Source organism: Mytilus trossulus, chromosome 6 (genome assembly GCF_036588685.1).
Source record: "Mytilus trossulus isolate FHL-02 chromosome 6, PNRI_Mtr1.1.1.hap1, whole genome shotgun sequence".
NCBI classification, from domain to species: domain Eukaryota; kingdom Metazoa; phylum Mollusca; class Bivalvia; order Mytilida; family Mytilidae; genus Mytilus; species Mytilus trossulus.
Genome location: NC_086378.1, coordinates 86384815 through 86402982, shown reverse-complemented (window position 1 = coordinate 86402982; position 18168 = coordinate 86384815). Strand labels below are relative to the sequence as shown.

The following is an 18168-nucleotide window of genomic DNA, read 5'->3' as shown; positions in this document are numbered from 1 at the left end:
GTTCAAATGACCTTCTATCACGTAACTGACCAAAGCAATGGTCAACAAACTTTGAAGGGTAATCATTATACCACCTCTCGACATCTGAGACTGTTGAGAGTTTATAGGAGTCAGCTTATTTCAGGAAATAATTATATACATCAATTATTGTGAATGTATGAAATTCTTTTATGATTTTGCTGATCTAATCAATAAGATAGTTGATCTGTTATAATATTTGTTCAGTAATTGCTTGACACCTTAGTTTAGTCTCAGGTGTGTCTACTCATTGGATAAGTCAACTCCAGTTCAATTTATATTTACTAATAATTTTAGTCACATGCAATATCTGTCTTCGAACTACTTGAAATATCACATGACCAAAACTGTTACATCACGAAATATATTTAAACTATAAACAACACTTTTTTGAGAGTGAAACCTATAAAAAATATCAACTAATGCCATCTTTTAAAGAAGACATATATAATACTTCATTACTTTCATATTTTTTTAGTCCAGATCTCCATTCATTTTCCAACCTTGAAATCTTATCCCTGTTTTACTTACTAAAGTAGCACCATCAGTGCCCCTCTCATCCAGAAGCCCACCTGTCTTGGCTAACCGAGACACATCATTTACTTACTAAAGTAGCACCATCAGTGCCCCTCTCATCCAGGGCCCCACCTGTCTTGGCTAACCGAGACACATCATTTACTTACTAAAGTAGCACCATCAGTGCCCCTCTCATCCAGGGCCCCACCTGTCTTGGCTAACCGAGACACATCATTTACTTACTAAAGTAGCACCATCAGTGCCCCTCTCATCCAGGGGCCCATCTGTCTTGGCTAACCGAGACACATCATTTACTTACTAAAGTAGCACCATCAGTGCCCCTCTCATCCAGGGGCCCACCTGTCTTGGCTAACAGAGACACATCATTTACTTACTAAAGTAGCACCATCAGTGCCCCTCTCATCCAGGGCCCCACCTGTCTTGGCTAACCGAGACACATCATTTACTTACTAAAGTAGCACCATCAGTGCCCCTCTCATCCAGGGCCCCACCTGTCTTGGCTAACTGAGACACATCATTTACTTACTAAAGTAGCACCATCAGTGCCCCTCTCATCCAGGGGCCCACCTGTCTTGGCTAACTGAGACACATCATTTACTTACCAAAGTAGCACCATCAGTGCCCCTCTCATCCAGGGGCCCACCTGTCTTGGCTAACCGAGACACATCATTTACTTACTAAAGTAGCACCATCAGTGCCCCTCTCATCCAGGGGCCCACCTGTCTTGGCTAACCGAGACACATCATTTACTTACTAAAGTAGCAACATCAGTGCCCTTCTCATCCTGAGGCCAATCTGTCTTGGCTAACCGAGACACATCATTTACTTACTAAAGTAGCACCATCAGTGCCCCTCTCATCCAGGGGCCCACCTGTCTTGGCTAACCGAGACACATCATTTACTTACTAAAGTAGCACCATCAGTGCCCCTCTCATCCAGGGGCCCACCTGTCTTGGCTAAACGAGACACATCATTTAACATATTTCTCTCTGGTATCAACCTTCTCTCGTCTATTTCTTCCTGAGTTATTCCTAAAATAATATTACAATCATAACAATTAAAGTATGTTTAAATAGCTCATTATCTCGTTTGAATTTTTTTACATTGTTATTTTGGGGCCTTTAATAGCTGACTATGCGGTATGGGCTTTGCTCATTGTTAAAGGCTGTACAGTGACCTAAAATTGTTAATTTCTGTGTCATTTTGGTCTCCTGTGGAGTGTTGTCTCATTCATTGGCAATCATACTACATCTTCTTTTTTTTATTATTAAATGATAAAATGAGGAGTAAATCAAATGTCCAGGGAAAAACAATTTTTCAACAATCAACAAAAATTGGAATCCACAAAAATGAATGTATCCACAGTCATTCTTTGTCTTTTACAGCTAATTTCCTAATGCTTGTAGAGTAAACCTTTGGTTGGCTTGCTTGCTATGTTTGTGGCAATACTTCTTTAGCTCAGTCAGTTAATGCCCTGCCATGTAACACAGAGATCCCAGGTTCGGGTCCTGTAAAGTCATGCTCTCCAAATACATGAGGTTGATTTTTTTTTTTTAAATAATCAAATAGGGAAAAAGAATTATTCAGAGCAAAAAGTCAAAAGGTCAGTTAAAATGATCTAGAGATTCTCTATATTTAGTTTACAGGAAAATATCCAATACAAATTGTTAATTCTGAACTTTATTTTAAGTATAAAAGCAAACATGCCTCCTTGATACAAGACCTAAATGAACTTAGTTTGGAACCAAAACATTAATAAGCCTGCACCCTTAACATTTACGTAATACAAACTAATGTTCATACCCTGCAAAAGTACAAAGTAATTTTTTAAAGTTGTGATCAATTAGTTTGGTATAAAACAGATACGTGTACAAAGAGATTGCGGCTATTATGGTATTTACTGATGAAATATTAGACCTCCATTTCTGATGATTATTTCCTAATTGTGTAATACTAGCAAAACCCATCTATAAATTACATGACCATTCTGGAATCAATTACAGAAATTATACATCTCCAGTCCCTACGACGATCAGGATTTTACTGAATTAATTGTTATGAATAAGAATATTATATATTGAGGCTTGTTTTTGTCATATTAATAATATTCCCTGGATCTGAAATATTAATGTTTCCGCGGCAATAAATTATATATGACACAACAAAGTTGAATGTTTGTATCAATCTATACAATAAAACCATATTGAATTGTTTTTATCGACCACTATTTTTCTACTGACAATATATTACATCTTTCCTTTTCCTTGAATTTAATGGTTCCCCGACATTAAATGAACTCTCAACAGAATATGTTAAAGTTAATTAATATGTTCCATTCATGGTCATTTTCCTGCCAGTAAGACCACAATTAACTGAGACACTGATGTTCCATACAATTGTACAATACTATTTAAAAAAAATATCTATACAGGGGATTCATTTATACTTACTGGTACAGATTTACTACATCTTAGTACATTTTTTAAAACATTTTTACTTCTGAGAAATGGAAACTATTGATGAAATTGCCATGAGTACCAAACATATTGCTATTTTTTTTTAAATCAGTTATAACTCCAAGGATACTGTATCATCAGACAGCTAGCTATGTAGCAATTTTTTTTCTTTTCAAAAAGAAATTTTATATCAACATCAGATATCTCAGTCTGATCTACATTGGTTTAAAATTGTTAGTTGTTTAATGTTCAGTGGCAAATATTTCAGGCATATTACGAATGATCTGAGATATGGATTAACTATTCTAATAACAATAAACAATTTAAGTGTACAGTCCAGTGGCATATATTACATTAATTACATTAATAAACTCTGTTTTGTACTGGACCAGCATATCAATTCTGAACATGCTCATCCTATCTGACCATACAATCTTTGTTCTTACTCTTAAATGTTGGGTGCTTAGCAGATAGCAGAGTTAGACCAGAAAGACAAACACTTTTTTTTCTATTCTGTTTCATTATCAAAATCTGAAGTTAAAAATTGTTAAGAAAAAGTTGAAATTCACCTTTACGTTGTCAGTTTGTTTTAGATTTAAGAGTCCCTCTTTTACAACTTTCTCAATTAAATCAAGTGACCTTACACTTCACTATCTTACTGAAAATTCTTACCAACTTTGGCCATCTCTGTTTCAATATAGTCCAGAGTAACTTCATCTTCACAGATATCATATGGCATGTTACCATCAGCATTTACTGCTAATAGTTCTGCTCCCCTGAAAAATAGTCAATAATTAAAAATAGAGGAAAACCACTTCTTCAAGTCCTTTTTTATTCTCTGAGAAAAAAATAAAATGCCATAATGAACTCTAAGGCAAAGTCAAAACAGCAAAAACAAAAGCTCAAACACATCAAACAAATGAAAACAACGGTCTTGGTACAGGCATGTTCTTTATAAGTAAAAACAATGGATCAAACTTGGTTTTATAGCAAGCTAAGCCTCTTACTTGTATGATGGTTGGGTAAAATTTAAAAAATTTAAAGACTCTTTAGCTACATAAATTAACCTAATCCATAAAAAAATTTCAAAAAAAATATGTTGATTGTGTATTCTGTTAAATTATAAACTATTGACATTAACAGAATTTTAAAAAGAACATTTCAACATATTTTTCTTTTATATAGAGAATATTTTTTAAATAATATTCCAGGAAAATAAATGCTTTAAATGGATTATAATTTTTATTTTAGTAGTAAGTGCAGCTTGTACAAGTGGAAAGTAAAATCTGAAGTCTTACCCTCTTTCCGTTACTTGACCTTAACCATGTTAACAACTTGAAAGTTTAACACCATTTAATATACAGACTGACGTTTATTTACAACTATTTGGCCTTCAATGGATCTTTCTGTAATTCAATTTTCGTTCATTCATCTTAGTGCTTACCATTTATCTGTGTGACCTTTACATGATAATTACTTGTTATTCTGCGACCTCTACATGATTGTTTTTAACTTGTATTGTCTGGTTTTTGCCTTTTGACATTTACATATATCCCATAATGTTTATATTCTACAACCATTTGATATTTCCATCATTCCTAATGTCTTGCAGGTTAGTGGGGTAGTTAACTACATATTTTTGTACTTTTAAAGAGTCAGTCTTTGTAAAAATCAGACATTTTAGACAAATCTTAAAACAGGACAGAAGAAAACCTACTGACTTAACCATCCTATTTAATTTTGAAGCTACCTTCATCCAGAGTTTAAATGGTTAACCTTTCCTTTATGGCCCGAGAACACAGTTATTTCGTAGTGCATTTCTTTTAGACAATAAATTCAAATTAAAAAAATCGCACCTGCTCTTTCTCAAAAATATTTTTACAGTGTAGTGTACTACCAGTGAGACAAATATTATCAAAATTATAGAAACTTCTCCCAGCTCTAACTCAAAATATTGACAATTCTGTGTTAAGGGGGTGTAAAATTCAGTTTGACAGCTTCAGACGTGATAAAATTTGACCTTTTAGAACTGGACCAATTCACTACTTAACATAAAGTTTCAGCACCCAAATTGTTTTGACATGTAATTACATCCCCCTACTTAATATTTCATGCATTTAATATAAAGAAATAAATTGGGAAAGTGTATTAAATAAAACATGCAAGTTTTACACTGTTTACACTAGGGACTATATTCGTAGACAACGAAAACCAAAGGACGATAACTGTGTCCTTGGACCTTAAGTGTTTCTGGTAATTAAGGAAATATCAAGATATAATTTGGATAGATGTGTGGCAAATTACAGAGTTAGCTCCCCTTCATTGGAAATATCTTCTGAAGTTGAACGAGATGATGTATAATCAGGGTGATTTCCCCCTTTTTTCATTACACTTTTACATATAAAGCTTTGGGGTTGATCAAAATCTTACTGCATGACAAGATTCATATTGAAAACAGAATAAAAAGCTTATAAATTTATTTACCCTCTCTATGACATTATCAACTTAATGAAGCAGAAATCAATGTTCAATTTGGAGAAAATAATTGGATACATAATGTGTAATCCCTATTAATGTATTCGGAATATGATTTACCATACAGAAATCAAAGTTATTATTGTTCACCAATTTATAAGGAAATCAGCTGGATCATTATATGGACATGAGTTCAATGATTTATGTCCCTGGGTAATGATTTTACATCTTAAAGATGCTGAGTATACATATACATGTTTTTTTGTAATACATTTACCATTTAAAATAAGGTCTAACTTAAATGGCCATAGACATATGATAGTTTGATTTATGATTGGTATATTATGGTCCAGTGGCAAATATTTCATGAATGTTCATGGCAACATAAACATCTGAATAATAGGATGTATGACAGTATTTCTAAACAAGACAGCAATCCAACAAAAAAATAAAAACATTATCTACACATCAACACCCATGTCATTTAATATTGGCAAACTAAAACAAGAGTGTCACCCTGAAATGTCTTGTTTTTTTTACTTATTATTGAATTATTGTTGAATTTTTCTCTATAGTATGAAGGTTTTACTAACAAGTATCACATAAACCCAACATTATCAAATTTTTTTGAAAATGAGATCTGATCAATGTAAGATGAACCATGCCTGAGAGAAATGTATACCTACAATCCTTACAAACACCAAATCTAGGGATACTATAAATAATAGTACCTGAGAAACAGAATAAACCACAAAATGTTAAAATCGACCAAAAGAATCATAAAAATGAGGTCATGGTCATATAAACCCCAGCAGAAATATTTAAAGCATGTTGATAAGTGATTCATATACAAACACCCTCAATTGGGCTAGCTCACTTTTATCAATTCACTCAAACTCCTTTTTGTTTGTTTTTTCTTGTTGCTCACTTTTCCAGTTTATTTAACTTTACTTTTTCAATATTTTAATCACTTTGTACTATAATATATTCTTAAAGACAACATGTTTTACTAGTGGCTGTTTTCAAATCTTTAAATTATTGATGATAAAGTAAAAGAGAAAGTATTTAGTAAATAAATTATGCATGTGTTCAATATAATCATGCAGAAAATACATGTACAACTAACGGGTTTTTAATTTGTTTTTGCAATATACTGCATTTCATTATAAATTTAATCTCAATAATTGATGACTATTTTGTTCTGCGCCAAGCTTTAAGTCGATTTCTCTTTTGTAGGTGATTTCTAACAATAACGGATGTTAAAGAGTCGTATGTTATCTGAGATTCCGACAACAAGGACGTCCCTGAATGGCTTCTTCAACTAATGGTTAATCCACTCCATCAATCACACATACAAAATGTTATCTTTCTTTCTTCCTACTCTTTAGTCACTTCAGCAAATTAAAATGGGCGTGAATTGAGAAGATACGGAGCCAGGATCACCCACATCAATCAAATCTTCCTTGCAAACATGTAACGCTAAGCTTCAATTAAACAAAGTTTAATACATTTTATGTCAAATTGAAACATTGACAATTTAACAAGGGTAAACTGATCAATCACCCCATCCCTAATACATAATCTATAGTTGAACTGATGTAATATAGTAGACCTGATCAGTAAAAGTCATTTAAAAATCATAAAACCAAAATTACTATTTTTATTAAAAACTTGCTGTGCTATATGCTGAATCAAAAATGAAAGATAATTAAAATTAATTAACATCAAATTTTTTGGGGTAATGTATAAATTGACCAAGAAGTTGACAGTGTTCAATTATGTTTCACTCTAAGTGACTACAGACAGTTTTGGATTAACCAGACCAAATTTGATGCCCTTGATGGAAATAATTTTATAAAAATTCATGCCAAGTTTATTAAAATTTAATATCATAGTCTTCCCTGGCAACTTTACAGCAATTTTTTATTTAAAATTTAATAAATGTCTTTCAAAATATATTGCTATCATTTACCATAGTGAAACCTCTGCTATGACCTCCTTATTACTTTTGCTACAAGTTGATTGTGCTATTGGTCTATGGCATGAAATGTATTCTGGGAGAGACTGATCATCAATGAATTTGCTACAGACAGTATAATCTATCTCATAATATACATGTCTAATAGAAATCTGTAAGAATTGGTTACTGACCCAAACCTCGACAGTGCCCGATATGTCTTAATCTGATATATACCAAAGTATGTCTAATGTAAATGGTATGTCAATACCAGAAATTGATGATAAAGACAGATGAACTATTTACTTTTCCGAACTTTTAAATTAAATTTCTTAGAAAACCCTTCATTTTTTAAATTAGAAGCATTTAACCTATCCATGGTAACTGAATTAGATTTCTTAAACGGATCTTATGGTAAATTTATCTTGTTCAACATTGATATGAATGTTACAGGTCTGTAGACAGTCAAGTTGATTACCCCACAATACTATGACATCGTAATTAATGAAGTCATTCATAATTTCAATAAATTCATTCCACCAGCTTTCTACCTACTTTTTTATTCAATCTTTGTATAAATCCCTGATCAATCTCATCATACAATTTACATTTATGCAACTCATCAAGTTTATTGTCAGTAACATTCTGACAGTGTTAAACCTCAAATGAAAAATCAAGACCATTTTGTCACCAATACTTAGATAAATGGATAGCACAATTAGAAAAGTCAGCCGGTTTTCACGGCTTTATCGATTTTTTAGTTTTAATATGTAATAAAAGGAAAAGTTTATGGAACCTATTCACCAATATAATCACAATATTAAGCAGAAACACTAAAGTTAATTGTTCCTTATGACTCTTCTCGGAAACTTTGATTGTCCTGGACATTTATTTTGGCGGAAACTTTAATTGTCTTGGACATTTATTTTGGTGGGATGTGATGAGCTGTAGGGGAAATTAAACTTTTTGTTAAGCTTTTGTTCATTACATAAAAACTTCCAACCGATGAAGATAAATCACTTCTATCAATATCAACAATATTGGTAAAGAGTTTGTTCATCTGACCTGGGACAGCATTCGATACTTAAACCAGTTATTCTTTTTCAAATAATCTATTCCTCTAACATTGCTTTATCATTATTATTCAACTTTCAATTTCAGATAAATTGCTAAATACAGATTAGCTTTTTACTTCAACAACAAAATAATTGTAAAAGGTTTACACATCTGACGGCATTGGATACCTAAATCAGTTATACTTTTTCAAATAATATATTCCTCTCAGGTTACTGGATCTTTATTATTCAACTTTCGATTTCAGATTAAACGCTAACAAGACAAAGTTTAAATGGGAATTTCTTTTGGTAACATTGGTTTAACAATACTTTTTATTATAAAATAAAGAGTGTTTGCTGTCAGTGCTAATAGGAATCTGTCATATATTTAATACCAGTAGATCTCACACAGGTACATGTAGATAAGGCTTGTATTAATTTGAGCTAATCTAAAGTCCAAATATTGTTTGAAGAACAAATAGTGACACCAAAATTAACTATTAGCAATGATAAGACAATGTGTATCAATCAGACATGACAAAGACCTGGGTAAAAGTTTCTGACAATCACATTCTGACAAAAATATGTCAGTCAAATTTGTTCTCATTTTCTCTTTATTTCTGATAGGGTCATAGTCAATCTAATTAAAAACCGATCTCTCATCGCTCCCATTTTCTCATAAGTCGCATGGGAGATCTCACGAAACCCGCTTTGAGGTCACATGTGAGTGACCTCGTAGGTGTCTTTTTCAACCAATGAAAAGGAGTCTTCCACGAACTTGAAAGTCTATCGTAGGGTAAAGGGATGTAACTCATTTTATTTACGAAGAAATCGTCAGTCCAAATAATTCATACACTTTATTGATGATTGGCTTATTTTTAGGTCATCAACTCATTTGCATATCGTTATAAATTCATAACTTCACTCACATGTGACCTCAAAGCGGGTTTTGTTAGATCTCCCACGCGATATATCAGAAAACGTTAGCAATGAGAGATCGGTTTTTAATTAGATTGGGTCAAATTGGTTATGACATAGCAAATTGATACCAAGTTAGAGCAACAGATCTTATAGTAATACTTAAAGTACAGATTCTCCACAAAACCAAGCAGAACAAATGGCCAAGTTACAATAAATCAAATGCACAATAAATCCTGGATTATAAAATCATATTAGATCAATATCTTGTCATGTAATCGACAATTCTCTTGTGACCTTTTTTGGTCTTATATTTATGCATTAAATCGACAATATTTTGTTGATCACATAATACGCTGACAGTTACGATTTTCCCAACGGATATTTCAAGTCTAGTGATCATTTATGTTAAAAAACCACTTAACCAAGTACTGGAATTACAACAAAAATAACACATAGGAGCTGTCAATCTGATAAGTATGTCAAATATATTCCCCTTCTACGGACGATTCCGGCAAATTTATTCCCCTTACAGTAGGTATCTGTCAACTATATTCCCTTACCAGACGATTCTGTTGGTTTTTATTCTCCTAACAGTCTGATCTTCTAACAACTTCTCTTCTTTATTCGGCTATAATGTCTGATAATCAATTATACTCATATGATACTGTTTATGTACATATGTTAGGGCATAGCTTGCTTATCTACGTTTTATAAGAGCTGTTGGATAACATTGAAAAAACACTTTGTAATCATGAACCTCAGTTAAAATCCTTTAATACTACTGTAACGTTTAACAGACAGACTGAAATGGTGAAAAAAAATATTCTAATGGAAGCAGGACCATAAAGACAGTACTTACTTAGAAATGAGATGTTTACAAAGGTGGGAATGTCCACACGTAGCAGCAGCGTGGAGTGGAGTCCAAAGTTCACTGTCTCTCGCATTCACATTGGCACCATATTCCAGTAAAAGTTTTAACATTTCTTCATTGTCATCAATACAAGCCTATATAATAAAACATAAATGTAATTTCTTCATTTGCATTAATTCACACTGATATATTAATTTAAGGTGGTACCGAACACTACAGGGAGATAACTTTGTAAAGTCAGCTAAACGTTTTAATTACAATGTGTTATAAAAGGAATATTAGCTTCTCAATGATCAAAATTTGTATTTGTCAAACTGCTATATAACAAGTGTAATTTGTCTGACAAAATGGTTGGTTTAAAATTTTTGAATTTTTATATTTTTGTTAAAGGGACAAAATTAATTCTGACAAAATTTTATGAAAATTAAACAAGCCAAATTAATTTTAGTGAAAGTGTTGGGTACCACCTTAAAGATAGTTTGTACTGCATTGAGACAACACTAATTTCTAAACAAATAGTTTAAACAAAGCAGTTGTTGGAATAGAAAGGATATAGGGTATCTATCACTACAAACATAATAAAACAAGAATGTGTCCAAAGTACACGGATGCCCCACTCGCACTATCATTTTCCATGTTCCGTAAAATTGGATAAAAATCAAATTTGGCATTAAAATTAGAAAGATCATATCATAAGCAACAAGTGTACTAAGTTTCAAGTTGATTGGACTTCAGCTTCATCAAAAACTACCTTGACCGAAAACTTTAACCTGAAGCAGGACGAACGGACGCAAAGACGGACGAACGGAGGCACAGACCAGAAAACATAATGCCCCTCTACTATCGTAGGTGGGGCATAAAAACACAAAGGGAACAGTCATTCCAGCTTTCATTGCTGTTCTTCATCTCAAAGATTCAGTTAGGCCTTCAACATTGAGTAAACACTCTTTTGAAGTACTGCTTAGGATATACTACATGAGCGGGCAACTTTGTAAATATGTCTCTTACTTTTATAGATTTTATTCTACAAAATGCTGTTATCTAAATGAAGCATAGTCAACATTATTGTTGTTCTTTCTCGTGGGAAATATGGACAAAGCACAAAAGTTACCAAAAATATTTCAGAACATGAATCATCCAAATCTATAGAGCATACATGTAATTACATGTATTAAACATAAATCACAATTAACACAGCAAATATCTGCTGCACTACATCAGAAAGGTAAATATCATAAACAGAAATCTAGAAACCTGACCAAAACCATGTGACCATTGTATTTAATAAAAGCCTGGTACCTGCTGACATCATACATATCAGTCTAAATTGAAAATGTCAATAACAGCAGCAGTCAACATCTAATTCAATAAATCATTTTCATTTCTCATGACTTATTCTTGTGTTAATTGTCCTTCAATAGATTTCACATAACAATGTGTACATGTATGAATGATCTATTGTTTTAGATATCTATGATCTAGTTTTCAGCAGTTCAAGGATCGTGAAAATGGAAGACCATAAACTATGAAAAAAAGTCATTGTGTAGGGACATGTAAAAGCCTATGCCTAAACCATATAAGTGACAGGGCCCTGACCCCCAGTTTACATGCCCCTCAATCTGCCTCTATGCAGCGTAACCAGAGGATTTTTTTTTTAAAAAGACCATTATCACTTTATTACATACATTTTACCTGCTTAGTATGTTACAAACTTTTAAATGCTACCTTTCATTACTGAAATCTTAAAGTTTTAAGTTACAAATTTAGCTAGGTTTCTGCCACAAAGCAGTTTTTATTCTATTTATGTAACACACCTTCTTGTAATGGTGAATAATCATACCAAGTTTCATCATGGACCTCCGATGGTTTTTAATCTAGAGCGGAATGCAGTGACAGAAACACAGAAGGACAATCTAATTACTTTACGTCTCAGTCAATTGCTTTTAAAATTGATCTGATAATTTTTTTTTATTTAAAACATAATTAGATTTTGAATGAGTGACTTTTGAAAGCTGTGATCACTCACCTGATGAAGAGCCGTTAAACCATCTTCGTTAGTTACATCTGGATTAACACCCTGATTTAGTAATTTTCGTACTGAAAAATAAATACATACATTTATTCACATATTTTAAGTAGTAAGCTTTATAAAACAATACATTTTTTTTCTTGACATTAAATATTTCTCCACTCTAAAGTAACAGACAGAAATTCTAATATAGAAAATAAGGGGATGTGGTATGATTGCCAATGAGACAGCTATCAACTGGTTGTTTTAAGGGCAATGACCATACAGCCTATTTAGTCCCTTTAATAATGATCAGTAGCTAATAATGATATAAAAGATCTCAGGATAACAAATGCATACAATTCAAATAAGGGAACTCAACCATTAGGTTAAAGGGGCACTAGCTATGAGATATATAAAAAATTTAAAGTTTGATTTTTTTTCTGTTCCATCAAAAATGAAAGTGAAATAGTGAAATAACAATTCGCTTTTTGCAGCCAAAAAGGTTCAATTTTGTTAAATTCCAAGGTAAATTACACTAAAAAACATTGATAATTAGCTATTCACTTGCAAGTGAATGAGTCGACCATTTTAAATCCGTATTCATGTGAACTTCAATTTAACCCCTAGCTAGAGATTGACAATGCATGCATTGTACTTGTACTGGTTATTTAAAGAAAAAAAATGTCAACAATGAAAGTGAAACTACGGTAAATCATTTGATTACTATTTCGATGCACATAAAATCATTCTTTTACAGTTAAAAACAATGAGAAACATCTATTTCTAATCTATAAAATAACAAGAGTGCACACACTGAAATGTCTCGCCTTCTTTACCAGGGTTGGCAAAAACCCGGGTTTTATGAGTATTGCCCAGCCCAGTGGGAAATACTGGGAAAACCCGGGTTTTACAGGGTTTTAGTGGGTAATACTGGGCAATACTGGGTAATATAAAATACTTGTATGAATTTTAAAGAGGATTCAGTGATAAACACAAATTAAATACATTTAATAAGATGGTTATACCCTATTTTTTGTCTAGATTGGCAAACTGTAGATATAACATGTATAAAGCAAACATTTTTTTTTATTCAAATAAATATAACTCCCAATTTAAGAATTAACAATTACTTGTAAGAAAAATTACATTTAAATAATGTCACTAATTAGTTAGTAATTATTCAGATTAGACCACAGATTTGTTTATGTTACAATAATCAGCCCTTATAATTCTATAAGTTTAATTGGCATGACCCTTTAGGGTGTTTATTTAGCAATATGAATGTATAACAAATAAAATTAACAAGTCACTTAAACACTGCAATAAAATGCATGTTTGAAAGTTTGGATTATTAAAACAATGTTTGATAATTAAAAAGGTATCTTTAAATGTACAACTCTTCTTATCTGCCTACATATAGAATTAATAGAGAAGAGAATGAAATTGATATTTCAATCTTCTAGAAATGACTGTCAATGGTTATCTGTATAAAAAGTATATATTTAGCTGAGCTGTACTGTTATACTATGAAACTGTACAAAGACTTTACTATTTAGTGTTAAAATAAGCATAGAAAATCATATTGCCCAGTATTGCCCACTATGACCCATTTCTGGGAGTATTGCCCAGCCCGGGAAAACCCGGGTTTTCCCATCCGGGAATTCCCGGGCGGGTAATACTTTGCCAACCCTGTTCTTTACTAATCATTGATATTATGTTGATAGTCCTAATGATAAAGCTTTATTACAACTGACTCATAAACTTAACATAAACCAAGGAAACTAAACATTGACCTTTGACCTCATGAAAATGAGGTCAAGGTCAGATGAACCATGCCAGGTAGGCATGAACAGCTAACAATTCTTCCATACAAAAAATAAAATTGACTTATTGATTATAATTTAAGAAAAACAGACCAAAAAACAAAAGCTTAACACTGAGCAATGAACCGTAAAAAATGAGGTCAAGGTCAAATAAAACCTGCGCAACTGACATGTAGATCATGAAATATTTCCATACACCAAATATAGTTGACCTATTGCATATAGTATTAGAAAAAAAGGCCAAAACTCAAAAACTTAACTTTGACCACTGAACCATGAAAATGAGGTCAAAGTCATATGACACCTGCCAAGTAGAACTGTACACCTTACAACCATTCCATACACAAAATATAGAAGACCTATTGCATGCAGTATAAGAAAAACAGACCAAAACACAAAAACTTAACAATAACCACTGAACCATGACAATGAGGTCAAGGTCAGATGACACCTGCCAGTTGGACATGTACACCTTACAGTGCTTCCATACACCGAACACACTAGACCTATTGCTTATAGTATATCAGATATGGACTTGACCACCAAAACTTAACCTTGTTAACTGATCCATGAAATGAGGTCGAGGTCAAGTGAAAACTGTCTGACGGGCAAGAGGACCTTGCAAGGTACGCACATATCAAATATAGTTATCCTATTACTTATAATAAGAGAGAATTTAACATTACAAAAAATCTTAACTTTTTTATCAAGTAGTAACTGAACAATGAAAATGAGGTCAAGGATATTGGACATGTAACTGAAGGAAACTTCGTAACATGAGGCATCCATATACAAAGTATGAAGCATCCAGGTCTCCAATGTCAACAATGAAAGTGAAACTACGGTAAATCATTTGATTACTTATTCGATGCACATAAAATCATTCTTATACGGTTAAAAACAATGAGAAAAATCTATTTTTAATCTAAACAATAAAAATTAAACAGACCTATAAAAATCCAATTGCACTGTCTTGGTTTAATCTATTCATATCTTTATTTATGTTTACATCGCTTATATGGTCATCTGAGGTCAAATCAATAGTTAATGAGCTGTCAAATTTATGGTCACCGATTTCACTCAAATTCTCATATTTGATTTATAACAATTTAAAATATTTATTCAAACCATCAAATGTCTAAATTTCAAAGTTAATAACATTGGCTTTTGGAAAACAACTTATTAAAACTGGAAAGTCGAAAAATGAATAAACATATATCCAAATTAATAAAAATTTGGATATCTTTTCAACAATTTTGAGAGGTTGGAATAGCTGATTATTACAGATCTATTAAACTACTCAATCCAATGAGAGGATATTCAGTTCTTAAAACTTAGACTTAAATACCCCTGATAAAACCTATATACGATACAAGAGTTATAACAGATCATGTGACACAATCACTTATTAATAGTATTACCATCTTCAATGTCCCCTCTTGCTGCTGATTCTAAAAGCATAATATTTCCACGAAACTTCACTCGAGGACGACGTTTTTTTCCTGTTCCTTTTTTAACCTTTTTAGCAAATTCTTTATCCACCTGTTTTTCATAATTTGCAAATTTTTTCAGTTGTTGACTCCGTCTTTTCTTTGCATGTTTGAGTCGCTCCTGCGTACTCATTTTCTCCACCATTGCAATTTCCAACACTAAATCGTTGTGCTCTGACATTTTGAAATTCTATTTGTTTCAAATCCACAAAAGGTTATATTGAAAAATCGTTCCTTATATTCCAAGACTAAATTTGGGAATCATTATCCACATCTCTCCATATTGCATAAAGCTAATTATTTTTAAAGGGTACAATAACATCCAATGTGTGTCGAAACATTTTATCCAAAGCTTAAAACTTAAAACTGTTCATCTTGTCACACGTTACATTACTCAATATTGTTTCTGAATAATTCCTTTTTACATCTGAAAAATAAAAATGTAATCATGATTAAAAAAACATTTGAACTAATCATCCAATAAAGGGAAATGTGGGCTAAATATCAATTGAACAGCAACCTCACAATACAATTGAAATCAAAATCAATCATTGAGGTCAGCTTTACACAGTTCATTTGTATAAATAAAGTCCATGAAAAATTCTTGCTGTACAACTGTACTAAAAACATTCTTAGGTTAAACATAATAAACAAGCTCATCTTTGGGATTTCAACAGTTTCTTGTCCATTCGTTTTTGATACGTTTTGTTATTTGATTTTGCCATGTGATTATGGACTTTCAGAATTGATTTTCCTCTAAGTTCAGTACTTTTGTGATTTTACTTTTCATTAGAACAGAAAAATGAAACCTATTAAAATATCCTTTTTTGTGTTAATTTATAGTGATACAAATTTGACTAAGAGCCTTTTTTTTCTTCATTTCCTATGCAATAGTTATAGTTTATCTGCATGTTTATATGGACCTAACTACTACCAAAGATCTGCATGTTTATATGGTTCCAACTACTACCAAAGATCTGCATGTTTATCAAGTTCTAACTGCTACCAAGGACATAATGATGTCGTTAATGCCATTAACTGGAAACTCAATCACAGAACTTAATAAGAGATAATTTAATATGAAAGAGTGACACTTTACCCAGGATACAGCATGGATGTAAGATCAATCCAAAATTAAATGCACTGTAAAACACATTATACAATTTACAATAAATCAGTACATTCTGTTCAAACTCTGTTCAAACTCAGAATTTTCACCAAGTTGCTAGGATGCATAACATACTGTAATTATTGTAATTTCTGCTGTAAAAGCTTAGATTTTGTCAGCCAAGTCAGAAGTTGTGATAAGATTAGTACCGTTTCCTTTACAAGACTGAGAGCTTGAATGAAGCCATTAGATTTTAGTTGTCTTCTGCAGACTGACCATTACCTGACTTCAGAGACAATCAGTGTCTCCTGGTTAAGATAGCACTGACCATAACATGCTATTGTCAACAATAATAAAGATTCTGTGGAGTTGAAAAGGATTGACTGATTCCTTGTCAGTGTCACAGATTTCATGTTTCTGATGCTTCACTCTGTAATAGATCTAGCTATCAGAAAATTACTTACAATAGTTTGTCTGGTCACAGTGGTGGAATAACTGTAAATTCAGAAACTTTCGCGATTTTGTCCAGAGGCGGATTTACGGAAAAAATTGGTTGCTTATATAGGGAGTCACTGAAGCGTGACTGGATCGGGCCCCCTCTTAGGTGAGTCAGTGGGCCCCCACTTATGAAAATTCCTGGATTAATTTTAATTTTTACAATTTGGGATGAAATCCTGCTTAATTTATATAAAAATAATGTTTAAATTTTGATTTGAAATCACTGCAATTCACTCTACACAAGTTATAGAGTTTTATTTCACCTTGTTTATTTCCTGACCACAATGTCATTGTATCTATGTCATTGTAACACATTTGTCTATATCCAAGCTAGGACTTTAACAACAATGTAAATCACAGGACCACAATGTCATAACTTCTACAACATTGTTACACATTTGTTTACAATATCTCTGGAGAATAATTACATGTATTACATAACAATAGCTGACAAACAATCTGATTTAGTGATGTTTTGACTCTTTCTGCAACATACATTTACATGTAAAGGTCAATGTACATTATCTTATCTTTTTTCTGTAGATAAATTTCTGCAAACAGGCTTTATATGTATATCACAATATTTGTAACTTTTATTATACAGTTAACATGGGCATTTTTAAAACATAAAAACTAAATAATGAAGGTCAGGATAAAGAAATAAAATAAATGAGCAATCACCTTATGCAATATCTTATATATTTGAAACTTGAATCCCCCCCCCAAAAAAAAAATGTTTATTTCATCATAGCTAAAGCCATTAAATAAGGCCTAAAATAAAATATTATTTGTTTTCCCAATCCCGACTGACCCTGCAAAAACAGTGCTACTCATAAAATTAAATCATTGTCAAAACTAAGTCAAATATTATTTTATTCATCTCCAATTTTCTGGCTTGCCAGATTGTATGATATTGTTCAAGCTTTTTGGAAAATTAAAATTATTTCC

General features: G+C 32.2%; 1 protein-coding gene across 8 annotated transcripts in view; it reads right to left on the bottom strand.

Annotated features, from left to right (window-relative positions):
• Positions 1 to 18168, bottom strand: part of LOC134722102 (protein phosphatase 1 regulatory subunit 16A-like) — a 59115-nt gene that overhangs the window by 19743 nt on the left and 21204 nt on the right. For all 8 annotated transcript variants that reach the window (XM_063585582.1, XM_063585585.1, XM_063585587.1 and 5 more), the window contains exons 2-6: positions 15546 to 16041; positions 12317 to 12387; positions 10279 to 10424; positions 3684 to 3787; positions 1462 to 1586 (exon numbers count right to left, since the gene is read on the bottom strand). In XM_063585582.1, the coding sequence (XP_063441652.1) occupies positions 1462 to 1586; positions 3684 to 3787; positions 10279 to 10424; positions 12317 to 12387; positions 15546 to 15795 (696 nt within the window). In that variant the 5' untranslated portion in view covers positions 15796 to 16041. The remainder of the gene's footprint in view (positions 1 to 1461; positions 1587 to 3683; positions 3788 to 10278; positions 10425 to 12316; positions 12388 to 15545; positions 16042 to 18168) is intronic.